Below are 12,553 nucleotides of genomic sequence, written 5' to 3' on the forward strand. Positions count from 1 at the left end.
AAAGTGTTTTTAATTTATAAGGGGGTTGCACTCAGAGGCTTGCTATGTGAAAGGGGTTACCAGTACAAAAGTTTGAGAACTACTGGTTTAGATTTCTCAGTTACCCTCCTCGCAGCTCTGCATAAGCAACTTGCTTCCTCCGCCAGTCTGTTCCTGTCAGCACCTGATTGTCTCCCCCACCTCCTGTGCACCCCTCCCAGCACCCCATCTCTCAGCATTAGCCCCATGTCGTCCTCCTTGATTCACCACCCAACCTCCAGAGTCACACCGGTTCACCCCCCAAGCTTAGCTTCCCATCAATTCACCTCATCCCCCTCCCTTCTTTCAGCACGAGCTGTGTCATCCCCTGTCCCTCAGCCAGTGAACGCAGACACTGCCTCATCCTCTCCAGCTCTGCTCCCCTCATCCCTTTGAGAGACAGTTCGGAGTAAGGGAGAGAGGAGCGTCCACATTCCCTCTCCCACCAACAGCTCTGCTTCTCTGGGTTGGTGTGGAGAACACATCCTGAGCTCTGAGCCCTTGGCTACCAAACAGCAGTTTAGGACCTCAGGAGTTTATTGCTAAAATCATATACAGTAAATGTTAGAGCCTGATTCAGTGGCACACTGCATTGGAGGCGGGCCGGTCTTATGGTTGAGGCATTGGACTAGGACTCAAGAGAACTAGGTTTAATTCCTAGCTCTGCTGCATGCTCCTTGTGTGACTTTGGGCAAATCATGTTATCTCCGTGTGCCTCAGTTCCCCCATCTGTAAAGTGGGGATGATCGTACTTCCTGACCTCCCGGGTTCATGTGAGGATACAATGATCAATGTTTGTGAGGGGCTCAAATGCTCTATGATGAGATAGATCATAAGAATGTAGGGCTGGAACAGACCTTGAGAGGTGATCTAGGCTAGCCCACTGCTCCGATGCAGGATGAAGCAAACCTAGGCCGTCCCCAAAAGGTGTTTGGCCAAATTGCTCTTAAAATCCTCCAGTGACGGGGATTCTGCAGCCTCCCTTGGAAGCTTGTTCCAGAACTACCCTTAGAGTTGGAGAGTTTTTCTTAATATTTAACCTAAATTTCCTTTGCTGCAGATGAAACCCATGACTTCTTCTTGTCCTACCTTCAGTGGGCGTGGAGAATAATTGATCACTGTCCTCTTTATAAGAGCCCTTAACATATTTGAAAATGTCAGGTCCCCCTCAGTCTTCTTTGCTCAAGACTAAACATACCCAGTTTTTTTAATCTGTCCTCATAGGTCAAGTTTTCTAAACCTGTTATCATTTTTTGTTGCTCTTCTCTGGACTCTCTCTGGTTTATCCACGTCTTTCCTAAAGTGTGGTGCCCAGAACTGGACACAGTACTCCAGCTGAGGCCTCATCTGTGCTGAATAGCACGGGGTAGTTACCTCCCGTGTCTTACCGGTGGCACTCCTCTGAATACACCCCAGAATATTAGCCCTTTTCGCAATGCATCACATTGCTGACACACATTCATAGATCGAATGTTACGTTATTTATTACATGCATAGGGCCATTCCCCGCTCTCGTTTATGTCAGAGTTACTGTGGGTTTACACTGGCATAACTGAGCACAGACTCTGGCCCATAATTTGTACAGTAACAACAGAATATAGGTAAAGACAGCAAGGCAGGAATTTTTGAGCAAATATATTTTTTAATGAAAAAGGCTGATTTATCAAAACCAAAACTGCTCGCCAAATCTCCCAAATTGAAACATTTTTGCAAAAAGACCTTTTGAAATTGTCAAAATGTTCCTTTTTGACGTTTTCTGAAAGGGAAGTTGGGGTCTGAGTCAAAATGACATTTTGTATACATGTTTTAGTAAATTTAATTTAAAAAAAGTTTGTTTTTTAATGTTTGGGTTTTGTTTTGTTTTTAAAGTCACTATTGAAACAAAACGTTTCAGTTTCCCCAAATTGAATTATTTTTTCAATTTGTCAATGTGTGAAAAATTTCCAGGTTTTGATTTCCCTTCCTGATTCAGAATGGGAAAAATTTTCAAAATCTAGAAAACTCTCCTGGGCTGGGAGAACCACTTACTGCCCAGCCCTATGTTGATAAATTGGGGAGGGTTGAGAGAAGAGCCACGGGAATGATTAGCAGTTTGGAAAAAAATAACTCAGGCCATGTCTACACTATCACTTATGTTGGCAAAACTTATGTCACTCAGCGGAGTGAAAAAAACAGAGCATGGGTGGTAGGTGGAGCCCCCATTCCGGGAGGCTAGCCCCCCTTGCTCCACCCTTTCCACCTGAGGCCCCCCCTGCAGCCAGAGCCCCCAGCCCCCTCTCCCTCCACAGCTGGAGCTCTAAGCCCCCCTGCCCCCGGAGGAGTCCCGGGCTGGCTGGAGCTCCCCCAGCCGCTCCGCACCTCCCCTCCTGAGACCCCCAAGCCACCCTGCGGGAATAGCTCACGTCACTTCCGAATAACCTGAGCTTTTTATATGCGCCATGGAGTCCAGGGAGATTACTGATGAACCAAGGAAGTTGAGTAGCACATACCGCCTCCTCAGCTGCCCCAGAACTTGCTTAGCCTTCCCTAGCCTATTATACTCTGCCTATGCGGAAGAACGTCTCCCGCCAACAGATCGGCTCTAGCTCAAATAGGAATTAATTGAGGGAAGTTCTCTGGCCCGGGTTATACAGGAGGTCAGACCAGATAGTCACAGTGGTCCCTTCCAGGCTAATAATCTATGACTCTATATGCAAGTGACTGATATCAACCTTGTTATCAATCTTTGTTGTTACATTCCAACCCCATACATACCATTAAAAATGCTAGGGAAAGGATTTCCGTCCCAGTGGGTTGTTTGATCAATAAAGGCATATGCAGGGAGCAGTTTTAAGTGTCTGTTTTCTATTTCTTTTTTCATTTTTTTTCAGGCACTGATAGAGACAGCCCTGACTAGAGTGGTCCTGCCAATGCCTATACTGGTTCTACCTCCAATGATTATGTCTATACTGGAAAAGTAAGTGTTGGGTGATGTGGGGCAGGGGGGAATTTCCAGGGAAAGTGAGGAACAGCCCTCATGGGTAAAGATGTGCAATTTAGGGTATGTCTGCACTGGAGCTGGAAGGCGTCATTTTCTGCTCGGGGAGACATACCTGTGCTAGCTCAGGCTAGTGTGCTAAAAATAGCAATGTAGCCACAGCAGTGCAAGCAGCAGGAGGGGACTAGCCACCCTGAGTCCAATCCCATCTAAGACCCTAAGTATGTTCTCAGGTCAGCAAGCCCACTCGTGCCCCTATGGCTACTCTTTTGTTTTTAGACTGCTAGTTTGATCAGCACTGACACGGGTATGTTACCGGAGGTTACACCTTCAAGCTCCAGTGTGGACATTAACTGTGATTTCAGAAGAAATATCCTCGTCAAACTGGCCAAGGACAAAAGTATACTCCAGTAGATAGCAGTAATTGTATTGTTACACATTGTATTGTTATTTCAGCATCTTTGGCCATCGGTGTAGAATACTGTAGCATTAATATCGGTATTATGGCTTCTCTTTAAAAGGAAGAAGAAGAAATCTTCTGTCTGAATTGCTGCAGTTGCTTGATTACCTTTACTCTTTAGGGGCCTGAAAACCCACTGTATTCAGTGGAAAGATTCCCATTGATTTCAGTGAACTTTGGATCAGGCCATAAGCATGTAATTTCATGCAGGTCTCGGGCCTCTTTCTGAAAAACTGGGCCTAATTGTATGGAAGCATGGGTAGAATACTAGCCTCAAATGCTGTCTGTTGCATGCTCTGTGAAACTTGGCTTCCTGTGATTAAGATTGGCTCCCTCATGATGTATGGCTCCATGGTATTTCATTGCACTTTTGAGAAATGCCACATTTTTGGTAGCACTTTAGGGTGCGTGTGGTATGGGGCAGTATTATCATAGTATGTCTAATTATCAGTGTCACCGCATTGTAACAAAATATCTGCTACATCCCCTGTGTTCCAGTGTGTCTTTTCTTTTCTGCTAAGAACATAGTGCGGTGAGTTCTTTTTGTTCTGGATGTTTACTCTTTCCTGGCTTTTTTTAAAAAAAATTCTCTGCCAGAGAAGAGGCCATCATACTGTCATCTGTACACCTCATTCTGTTTCAATGGGCTTCAATGGGGCGTGTGTCACCTGTGAACCTTCAGAGACTGATTACTGCATTGCAGGATAGTGTCTCTAAAGAGCAGCTACCTTTGTTCTGACGCTAAACTGGAAGCACTTTTTAAGCAAATGTTAATGATGGGAGCTCTAAAACACTCCACAGACAAAGTAAAGAATAATTAGCACGACTGGGTATTGAACCTCAGCTTTGGGTAGCAACAGCTTTGTCCTTGGTCCATAAATGCCATTGGGCTGTGTGAAATTCTCTCTGCTTGTTAACAGGGATCAAGCCTTTTTTTTCTGTAAGCGTTAATGGCTGATGTGTTTCTGGGCATCTTGCATTTGTTCATTTGTATTACTGTCGCCTCTCGAGACCCTCTCCGAGACCAGGGCCCCAGAGTGCTAGGTGCTGTTCAAACACATAGTGTCCCTACCCTGGACTCTCTTAAATAGACACAACAGACAAAGGGTGTCAAGAATCACAGTATTATTAGCCCCGTTTTACAGATTAGATAATGAGGCAGAGCGAAATTAAGGCCCTGTCTGCATGGGGATGTTGACTGGAATAATTCCAATTTGGATTAAGCTAAAAAAGAGTGTCCACACAGCTATTCCAGAATAGCTGTTATGCTTTAAAATCGCACCCTACCTTATTGTGGAATAATTTCCTTGTGTAAACAAACCTTAAGTGGCTTGCCCAATATCACAAAGAGAGTCCCAGCCCATAGCTTTAACAAGACCATCCTCCCTCTCTGCTATTCATTATTTCTGTAGCACCAACCCTGTGCTTGGTACTTTCCAAACGGACATGCTGTGAATACTGATGAGACTTACTTTTCATCGGTAGCGCTCAAAGCGCTTTACAAAGAAGCTTGGTATGATTATCTCTATTTTACCCATGGGGAAACTGAGGCAAGGGGAGCAGAAGTGACTTGCCCAGTGTCACCCAGGAGGTCAGTGGCAGAGCTAGGAATTGAACCCAGGACTCCTGAGACCCACGTGGCTCGTGCCAAATAAACAGTTTGATGAGATATAAAACTAGCATGTTGTGTGGCATGTGCAAGGTGGTTTAAAGCTCTTATGGAACTTTTGATTCCCTTTGCCCAAAGATCAGGCTGTGAACCCAGGTGTCCAGGCCAAATTCCAGCCTGGGGAATTAAAATACCTCACTCCGTTCCAGTGGTAGTCACCTTCCTCCCCTTTCCCCCCATGACCTTCTTGGGCCTTGCCTTGCCTTGCTCCAGCATCTCCTTTTCCCATTAAGTCCCCTAGGCACTAAGTACTGCCTTCTCCAGCCTGCATTTCCTGAGATGTAGTGATCTTCTCCCACCACCTGTGTTTGCTTTCCTACTCTAAATCTGTGGCTCTTTCCTGCTGCATGGACCTCGCTGTGGTTGCTCTGTTCATCCACGTTTGCTCAAGGTTTTTCTCAGGCCAGTCATTATAGTATGAGGCTCCTTTCTTGCAGTAAGGAGCTGTCTGTCCCTAAAAGTAGGAGATTGACAGCTTTTGGGATGCCAGCAGAGGGTGCCCAAAGACAGGAGTCTCCCAGGGGAGCCAGAAGACTTCACAGGCATGTACCTGTGCAGTTCCACATTTTTTTTGCAGGGTTTTTTGTTTTCAGTGGTCAGTGAAATAAACATTTTCAGTCCAATTTCATGACAACTCTCTGAGGAAAAGACTAAAGAGGAAGGCCCTTTTTGGAAGAAGTGAGTTTTCAGTTCAGGTCAGTACAGGAAGGTGGAGGCATAACAGACTGGGTCAGCAAAGAAGGAAAGTTGATTTATAAGGCCAGGTTTTGAGCTGGCCAGTGAAGCTACACAGGTTTACTCCAGGAGAGGATCTGGCCCATAAAGACTCCATTGGGTATTGACTGGGATTATACATTTTTATATTCATACAATAGTAGTCTATTTGTCATTTTTCTTGAAATCCCAGCTCCTGGAGTCAAACGCTTAGGTGAGAATCTCAAGTTTCAGTTTTTTAAAAAAGTAATTTTTTAGCCCTTGTGGATGCAAAGAAGAGCTTGAAAATGTGACCTGAGTGCCCCCTAAAGGCTCAGAAATCACCAAACCAACAATATTATTTATTATTTTTTAAAAAATCATATTATTTTTAAGGCAATTTCATGGTTTTGGACCCTGACTTTTGATTTCTGAATGCTTTGGGTTGGCAATACTGTGCTTATATAATGAGGACTAGCAGAAATATAATTTCTCTACTTATTTATAATATTTACAGACAATGCAGTAGATTTTCAAAGGCACAAATGGCGTATAGGCACCCAACTCCCATTGACTTTCAGTGAGAGATAGGTACTTCGCTGCCATTTGTGGCTTTGATGATCTCTCCCATTATAATATCTAGTTTTGGAAAGCTATGATACATTATTCTGATTGCTGCCTTACTTTCCTCCCTCTTCAGTTCCAACACGAACTTATCTGCTGCTGTCTTGAGAACTGTTAGTGCTTTAAAAAAATGGTTCCATACCATCTGAAAGCATGGTACCAGTTTTCAAGTGCTGCGAAGCTCTATCCTTTATTTATCTATAGCAATTGGTGAATTATCAGCTGCCAAAATCATTTAGTATTGACGTGGGGAAAATCCCAAAATTGTAATCACGATTATGTGATTTTTAAGATCTTCTATTTCAAGTCAGTTCAACATTAAACTGCATCTCCCAGTGGTGCTGCATTGCCTCATAGAAGTTGTAATTCAGATGCCTGACCAGACTACATCTTCCATGATGCATCGTACAGCCTGGTCAGAGGAGAGGCTGCATTGCATCATGGGAGACATAGTCAAGCCAGGGAACCTGGCCCATAGGAGAAAATGGTGGCCTGAGACTCCTGAACTACAACTCCCATGAGGCAATACAGTACCATGAAGAGATTCAGTTTAATTTTGAATTGGCTTGAAACAAAATGTTTTGGATCAGTTCAACAAACCGAAATATTTCAATATGTGTGTAACCAACCTGAAATGAAGTATTTTGATTTGGTATTCCCGATGGAAAATTGAAAATTTTTGGCAAAATCAGTGAAAATTTTCAATTTTGCAGAAGCTGCCTTTTCTGTCAAAAAATCATTTAAGTGGAAAATTGCCAGGCAGCTCTTTTTCCTGTCTGTCTATCTGAGACACAAGGTGTGTAAGCTTGAAAATTTGTCTCTTTCACCAACAGAAGTTGCTCCAATAAAAAATATGACCTCACCCACATTATCTTCTAATATCCTGGGACCAACAAGGCTATAGCAACACTGCAAACGCTGTCTGTCTGACAGACAGCTGTCTGTCATATCCTGGTTACAGTGGGAAAGTTTTATTGCAGTTATAGCAAGAGACATATGAGATGTATTACACATAGCTTTAATTATTAAAAAAATCTCATATTACTTTAAAAATGGTGAGGAGAATGATGATTTATTATTTTTAAGTAGGGTTACCATACGTCCGGTTTTTCCCGGACATGTCCGGCTTTTTGGTAAAATCAAACCCCCGTCTGGGGGAAATTGCCAAAAAGCCGAACATGTCCGGGGAAAAATACCGCCGGCCAGGCACTTCCCCTCCCGCGGCTGCTGTGCTCCCTACCTTGACTCTTCTGTTCTGTTTAAAGCCGAGCTGCCCGAGCGCTACGTGCTTCGGGCAGCCCCCATGCTTCCAGACCCTGAGCCGCCGGCCGGGCACTTCCCCTCCCGGGGTCCGGGGGCGCAGGGTCCAGAGGCATGGGGGCTGCCCGAAGCCGGTAGCGCTCGGGCAGCTCGGCTCTTAAACACAGCCGAAGAGTCGGGAGGAGCACAGCAGCCGGAGCCTGGGAAGGGAAGTGCCCGGCCGGGGGCGCAGGGTCCGGAGGCATGGGGGCTATCCGAAGCCCGAGCGCTACCGGCTTCACGGTTAGCCGGGCAGCCTCCAGACCCTGCGCTGCTGGCTGGGCGCTTCCCCTCCCAAGCTCCAGCTGCACTGGGGAAGCACCAGCTGGGGGCGCAGGGTCTGGGGACTGCCCGGCAAACCATGAAGCCAGTAGCGCTCGGGCAGCCCTTTTTGTGTGGCTGGGAGGGAGGAGGGGGAATGCTCAGGTGAGGGGGCGGAGTTAGGGCGGGGACTTTGGGGAAGGGGTGGGGAATGAGCAGAGTTGGGGCGGGGAAGGGGCGGAGTTGGGGCGGGGCCGGGGGTGGGGAAAGGGCGGGGCAGGGCCCCATGGAGTGTCCTCTTTTTTTATTTTTTAAATATGGTAACCCTATTTTAAGGCTGAAGGTGATTTTAATTAAACCTAGGCCTGAGTCACAAAGTTCCATCTGGATCTTCCTCACAGTTCTGCTGTGTTTGAATCTGAGGTTGTGGTTAGTGAGAAAAGTGACTCTTACAAATGCCACTCTGATTCCTCGTGTATGGGGCCAGGGGTAAATTGGTGTAATTTCCTTGACTTAAGTGGAGCTGTGTTCCATCAGCTGAGGATCTGCCCATAGTCCCCATCAATGGTTTTTAGCTTAAAACAAGACTAATACAGTGTTGTTGGGGGGTTTTGTCCCAATATTTTAAAAGTTTATTTTAGTGGCCAGTTCCTGGTCGTCGTCTTTCCACTTGGATCCAGGTCTTTCATCTCTCCCAGCCATATCTCGCATCTCTCCATCTGCATGTTTTAACTCCCCCAGCTGCCTCTCTCATCTCTCATGCCATTTTTTTCAGCTCTCTTGGCGTCTCTAGTCTCTGCCTGCTGCGTATTTTAACTCCCTGGCCTTCGTTCTTTGCTCTGTTACTTCCCACTGCTCAGCTCCCTGGTGTTCCGTTCTTTCACCATGTCTCATGCATCTCCTGCTGCTTGGACACGGTGTGGCATCATCCAACCTATAGAATCAACATTTATTTCGGGAAGGCGTGCGCTGTGTGATCAGCATAATGCCAGTTATTTTCCACAGATATATTCTTATTTCAGTTGTATAATTAACAATAGCTATGTTAAGACAATAAAATATTGTCTTATTATTGTCTTATTAGTTAATAAAATATAAATATGGTTTAGCTGCATCCATGAAAGTAAGAAAATTCTAAGTATGGCACATAAATAATCTTAAAGCAGAAGGAAGTAGAATAACTCATCATGTGCCTTCTCTGGTGTAGACTCACTGGACCCCTCGCATAACTCTGACTTCAATGGAGTTACACCAGGAATGAATTTATCCTGCATGCGTCTGACGAAGTGGGTATTCACCCATGAAAGCTCATGCTCCAATACGTCTGTTAGTCTATAAGGTGCCTCTTGGTCGCTTTATCCTACTTGTATCTCACAATGTTGTCATCATTCAGATACTTGTATGTATCCTATTGTGCAAGGGTTCTAAAAGATGAGGAAGAAACGGCGCAAGGAGTCTCCAACTAAGTATCTGTTACCACAGCCGTGTTCCCAGCATCCTCCCATTTCCCTCACCCAGCTTCCGTCTTCTCTCACAGAAACCGAATTAGAACCTGTTCATTGTATGGATTATAACCGCGTTCTCAGACACAATTGCAGCCTAGCATGGCTGGCCTAACATGGTTATAAACTACAGCCCTTGCTGGATGCTCCCATTGAATTAATTGGGAACAGGACTGGGCCTCATCTTCGGAAGTGGTTCTGTGTGTTACCTAATGGGGTTTTTGGGGCTAGCTTAAGTCTTAAAATCCCCAGTCCGCACTGGGCAAAGAAACCAGATTAGCAGTAGCCATGCTGGAAAACACACAAGAATTATTGCTAGCATGATTCAAGCCATAATGTAGACAGGTCCCAATGACTTTTTTCAGCCACCAAGGTAAGGTCGGCTAAGCCAGTTACAGTGGTGAGCCTATCAGAGGCCGCTGTACTCTTAGAAAGTTAGTTTGGTATAAATGAAGTAGGGCTGTTGATTAATCACAGTTAACTCACGCGATTAATACAAGAAAATTAATCGTGATTAAAAATTAATCCTGATTAATCACAGTTTTAATTGCACTGTTAAACAATACAATACCAATTGAAATTTATGAAATATTTTGGATGTTTTTCTACATTTTCATATATATTGTATTCAGGGCCGGCTCCAGGCACCAGCTTCTCAAGCAGGTGCTTGGGGCGGCCGCTCCGGAGGGGGGCGGCAGGTCCAGGTATTCAGCGGCAATTCGGCGGACGGTCCCTCACTCCGCCTGCGAGTGAAGGACCTCCCGCCGAATTGCCACCGCAGATCGCGATCGCGGCTTTTTTTAGATCACGATCCCGGCTTTTTTGTTTTGTTTTTGTTTTGGCTGCTTGGGGCGGCCAAAACCCTGGAGCCGGCCCTGATTGCATTCTGTGTTGTAATTGAAATCAAAGTGTATATTATTTTTATTACAAATATTTGCACTGTAAAACAGAAATAGTATTTTTCAATTCACCTCATACAAGTGCTGTAGCGCAATCTCTTTGCCATGAAAGTGCAACTTACAAATGTAGATTTTTTTTGTTACATAACTGCACTCAAAAACAAAACAATGTAAAACTTCAGAGCCTACAAGTCCACTCAGTCCTACTTCTTGTTCAGCCAGTCATGAAGACAAACAAATTTTTTTGCATTTATAGAAGATAAAGCTGCCCTCTTCTTATTTACAATGTCACCAGAAAGTGAGAACAGGCATTTGCATGGCACTTTTGTAGCTGGCATTGCAAGGTATTTATGTGCCAGATATGCTAAACATTTGTATGCCCCTTCATGCTTCAGCCACTATTCCAGAGGACATGCTTCCGTTCTGATGAGACTCGTTAAAAAAATAATGCATTAATTAAATTTGTGACTGAATTTGTGACTCTCCTTGGGAGAGAATTGTATGTCCCCTTCTCTGTTTTACCCACATTCTGCCATATATTTCATGTTATAGCAATCTCGGATGATGAGCCAGCACTTGTTCATTTTAAGGACACTTTCACTGCAGTTTTGACAAAACGCAAAGAAGGTACCAATGTGAGATTTCTAAACATAGGTACAGCACTCACCTAAGGTTTAAGAATCTGAAGTGCCGGCAAAATCTGAAAGGGACGAGGTGTGGAGCATGCTTTCAGAAGTATTAAAAGAGCAACACTCCAATGTGGAAACTGCAGAACTCAAACCACCAAAAAAGAAAATCAACCTTCTGCTGGTGGCATCTGACTCAGATAATGAAAATGAACATGTGTCGTTCCGCACTGCTTTGGATTGTTATTGAGCAAAACCCATCATCAGCATGGACGCATGTTCCCTGGAATGGTGGTTAAAGCATGAAGGGACATATGAATCTTTAGCACATCTGGCACAGAAATATCTTGCGATGCCGGCTACAACAGTGCCATGAGAATGCCTGTTCTCACTTTCAGATGACATTGTATACAAGAAGCGGGCAGCATTATCTCCTGCAAATGTAAACAAACTTGTTTGTCTGAGCGATTGGCTGAACAAGAAGTAGGACTGAGTGGACTTGCAGGCTCTAAAACTTTACATTGTTTTATTTTTGAATGCAGTTATTTTTGTACATAATTCTACATTTGTAAGTTCAACTTTCATGATAAAGAGATTGCATTACAGTACTTGTATTGGGTGAATTGAAAAATACTACCACTTTTGTGTTTTTACAGCGCAGATACTTGTAATCAAAAATAAATATAAAGTGAGCACTGTACATTTTGCATTCTGTGTTGTAATTGAAATCAATATATTTGAAAATGTAGAAAACATCCAAAAATATTTAAATAAATGGTATTCTATCATTGTTTAACAGTGCGATTAATCCTGCAATTAATTTTTTTAATCGCTTGACAGCCCTAAAATTAAATATTTGGGGACATACATAGGTATCCACTTGGAATTTCAGTTTTATCCAGACTCCTGTCCAGGAGAAAATAAGCTATGTTGTTATTTTATCTTTTTATATGGCATGACCAGTGTGCATAGAGCTTATAAAGACATGGGATCAAATACTCTGCTGAGTGTAAGTTGGCACATCTTCAGTGGAGTCCGTGGAACTGCTCCAGTTTACACCAGTAGAGTTTTTGGCCCGGTGCCTCTACTCCAGAGAGCTTACACCCTAAATCAGGTATGTCAGACATACAGCCCGGGTGCCAGACCCAGCCTGCTGGATGTATCTACGTGGCCTATATGATATTTGGATTGTGAAGAATCTCAGTTTTCATTTAAAAAAAATAGTTTCTACCCCTCGCAGTTGTCAAAAAAACCCCAACCTTTCCAAACCCAAACTGAGCGAAGACAGTGCTATGTTTTCTTGAGTATGTGGAGAGCCTGAAACAGTAGCCTAGAGGGGTGAACTCTCTGCCCTCTGTTGATCCAACCACTGTGTCAGCACTACAGCTCATGGTGGCCCATTAACCATTTCGTTGGTGATCACTTCAATGGAGAGAACTGAGAATGGGTTTCAGGTGCAGGGGCCACCATGTGTGGAAGAAGGCACAAAGATGAGCGGAGAGCAGCGAGGCAGAGGGGAAGGAGG

The 12,553-nt window shown here is 44.3% G+C and overlaps 1 protein-coding gene across 1 annotated transcript in view; it reads left to right on the forward strand.

The window, feature by feature from the left end:
• SFXN5 (sideroflexin 5) overlaps nucleotides 1-12,553 on the forward strand; it is a 184,639-nt gene that overhangs the window by 120,042 nt on the left and 52,044 nt on the right. Inside the window, 1 exon segment of the mRNA XM_008169591.4 lies at nucleotides 2,889-2,974. Coding sequence (XP_008167813.3) covers nucleotides 2,889-2,974 — 86 coding nt within the window.

The sequence above is a fragment of the Chrysemys picta genome, chromosome 5 (assembly GCF_011386835.1).
Source record: "Chrysemys picta bellii isolate R12L10 chromosome 5, ASM1138683v2, whole genome shotgun sequence".
NCBI lineage: Eukaryota > Metazoa > Chordata > Testudines > Emydidae > Chrysemys > Chrysemys picta.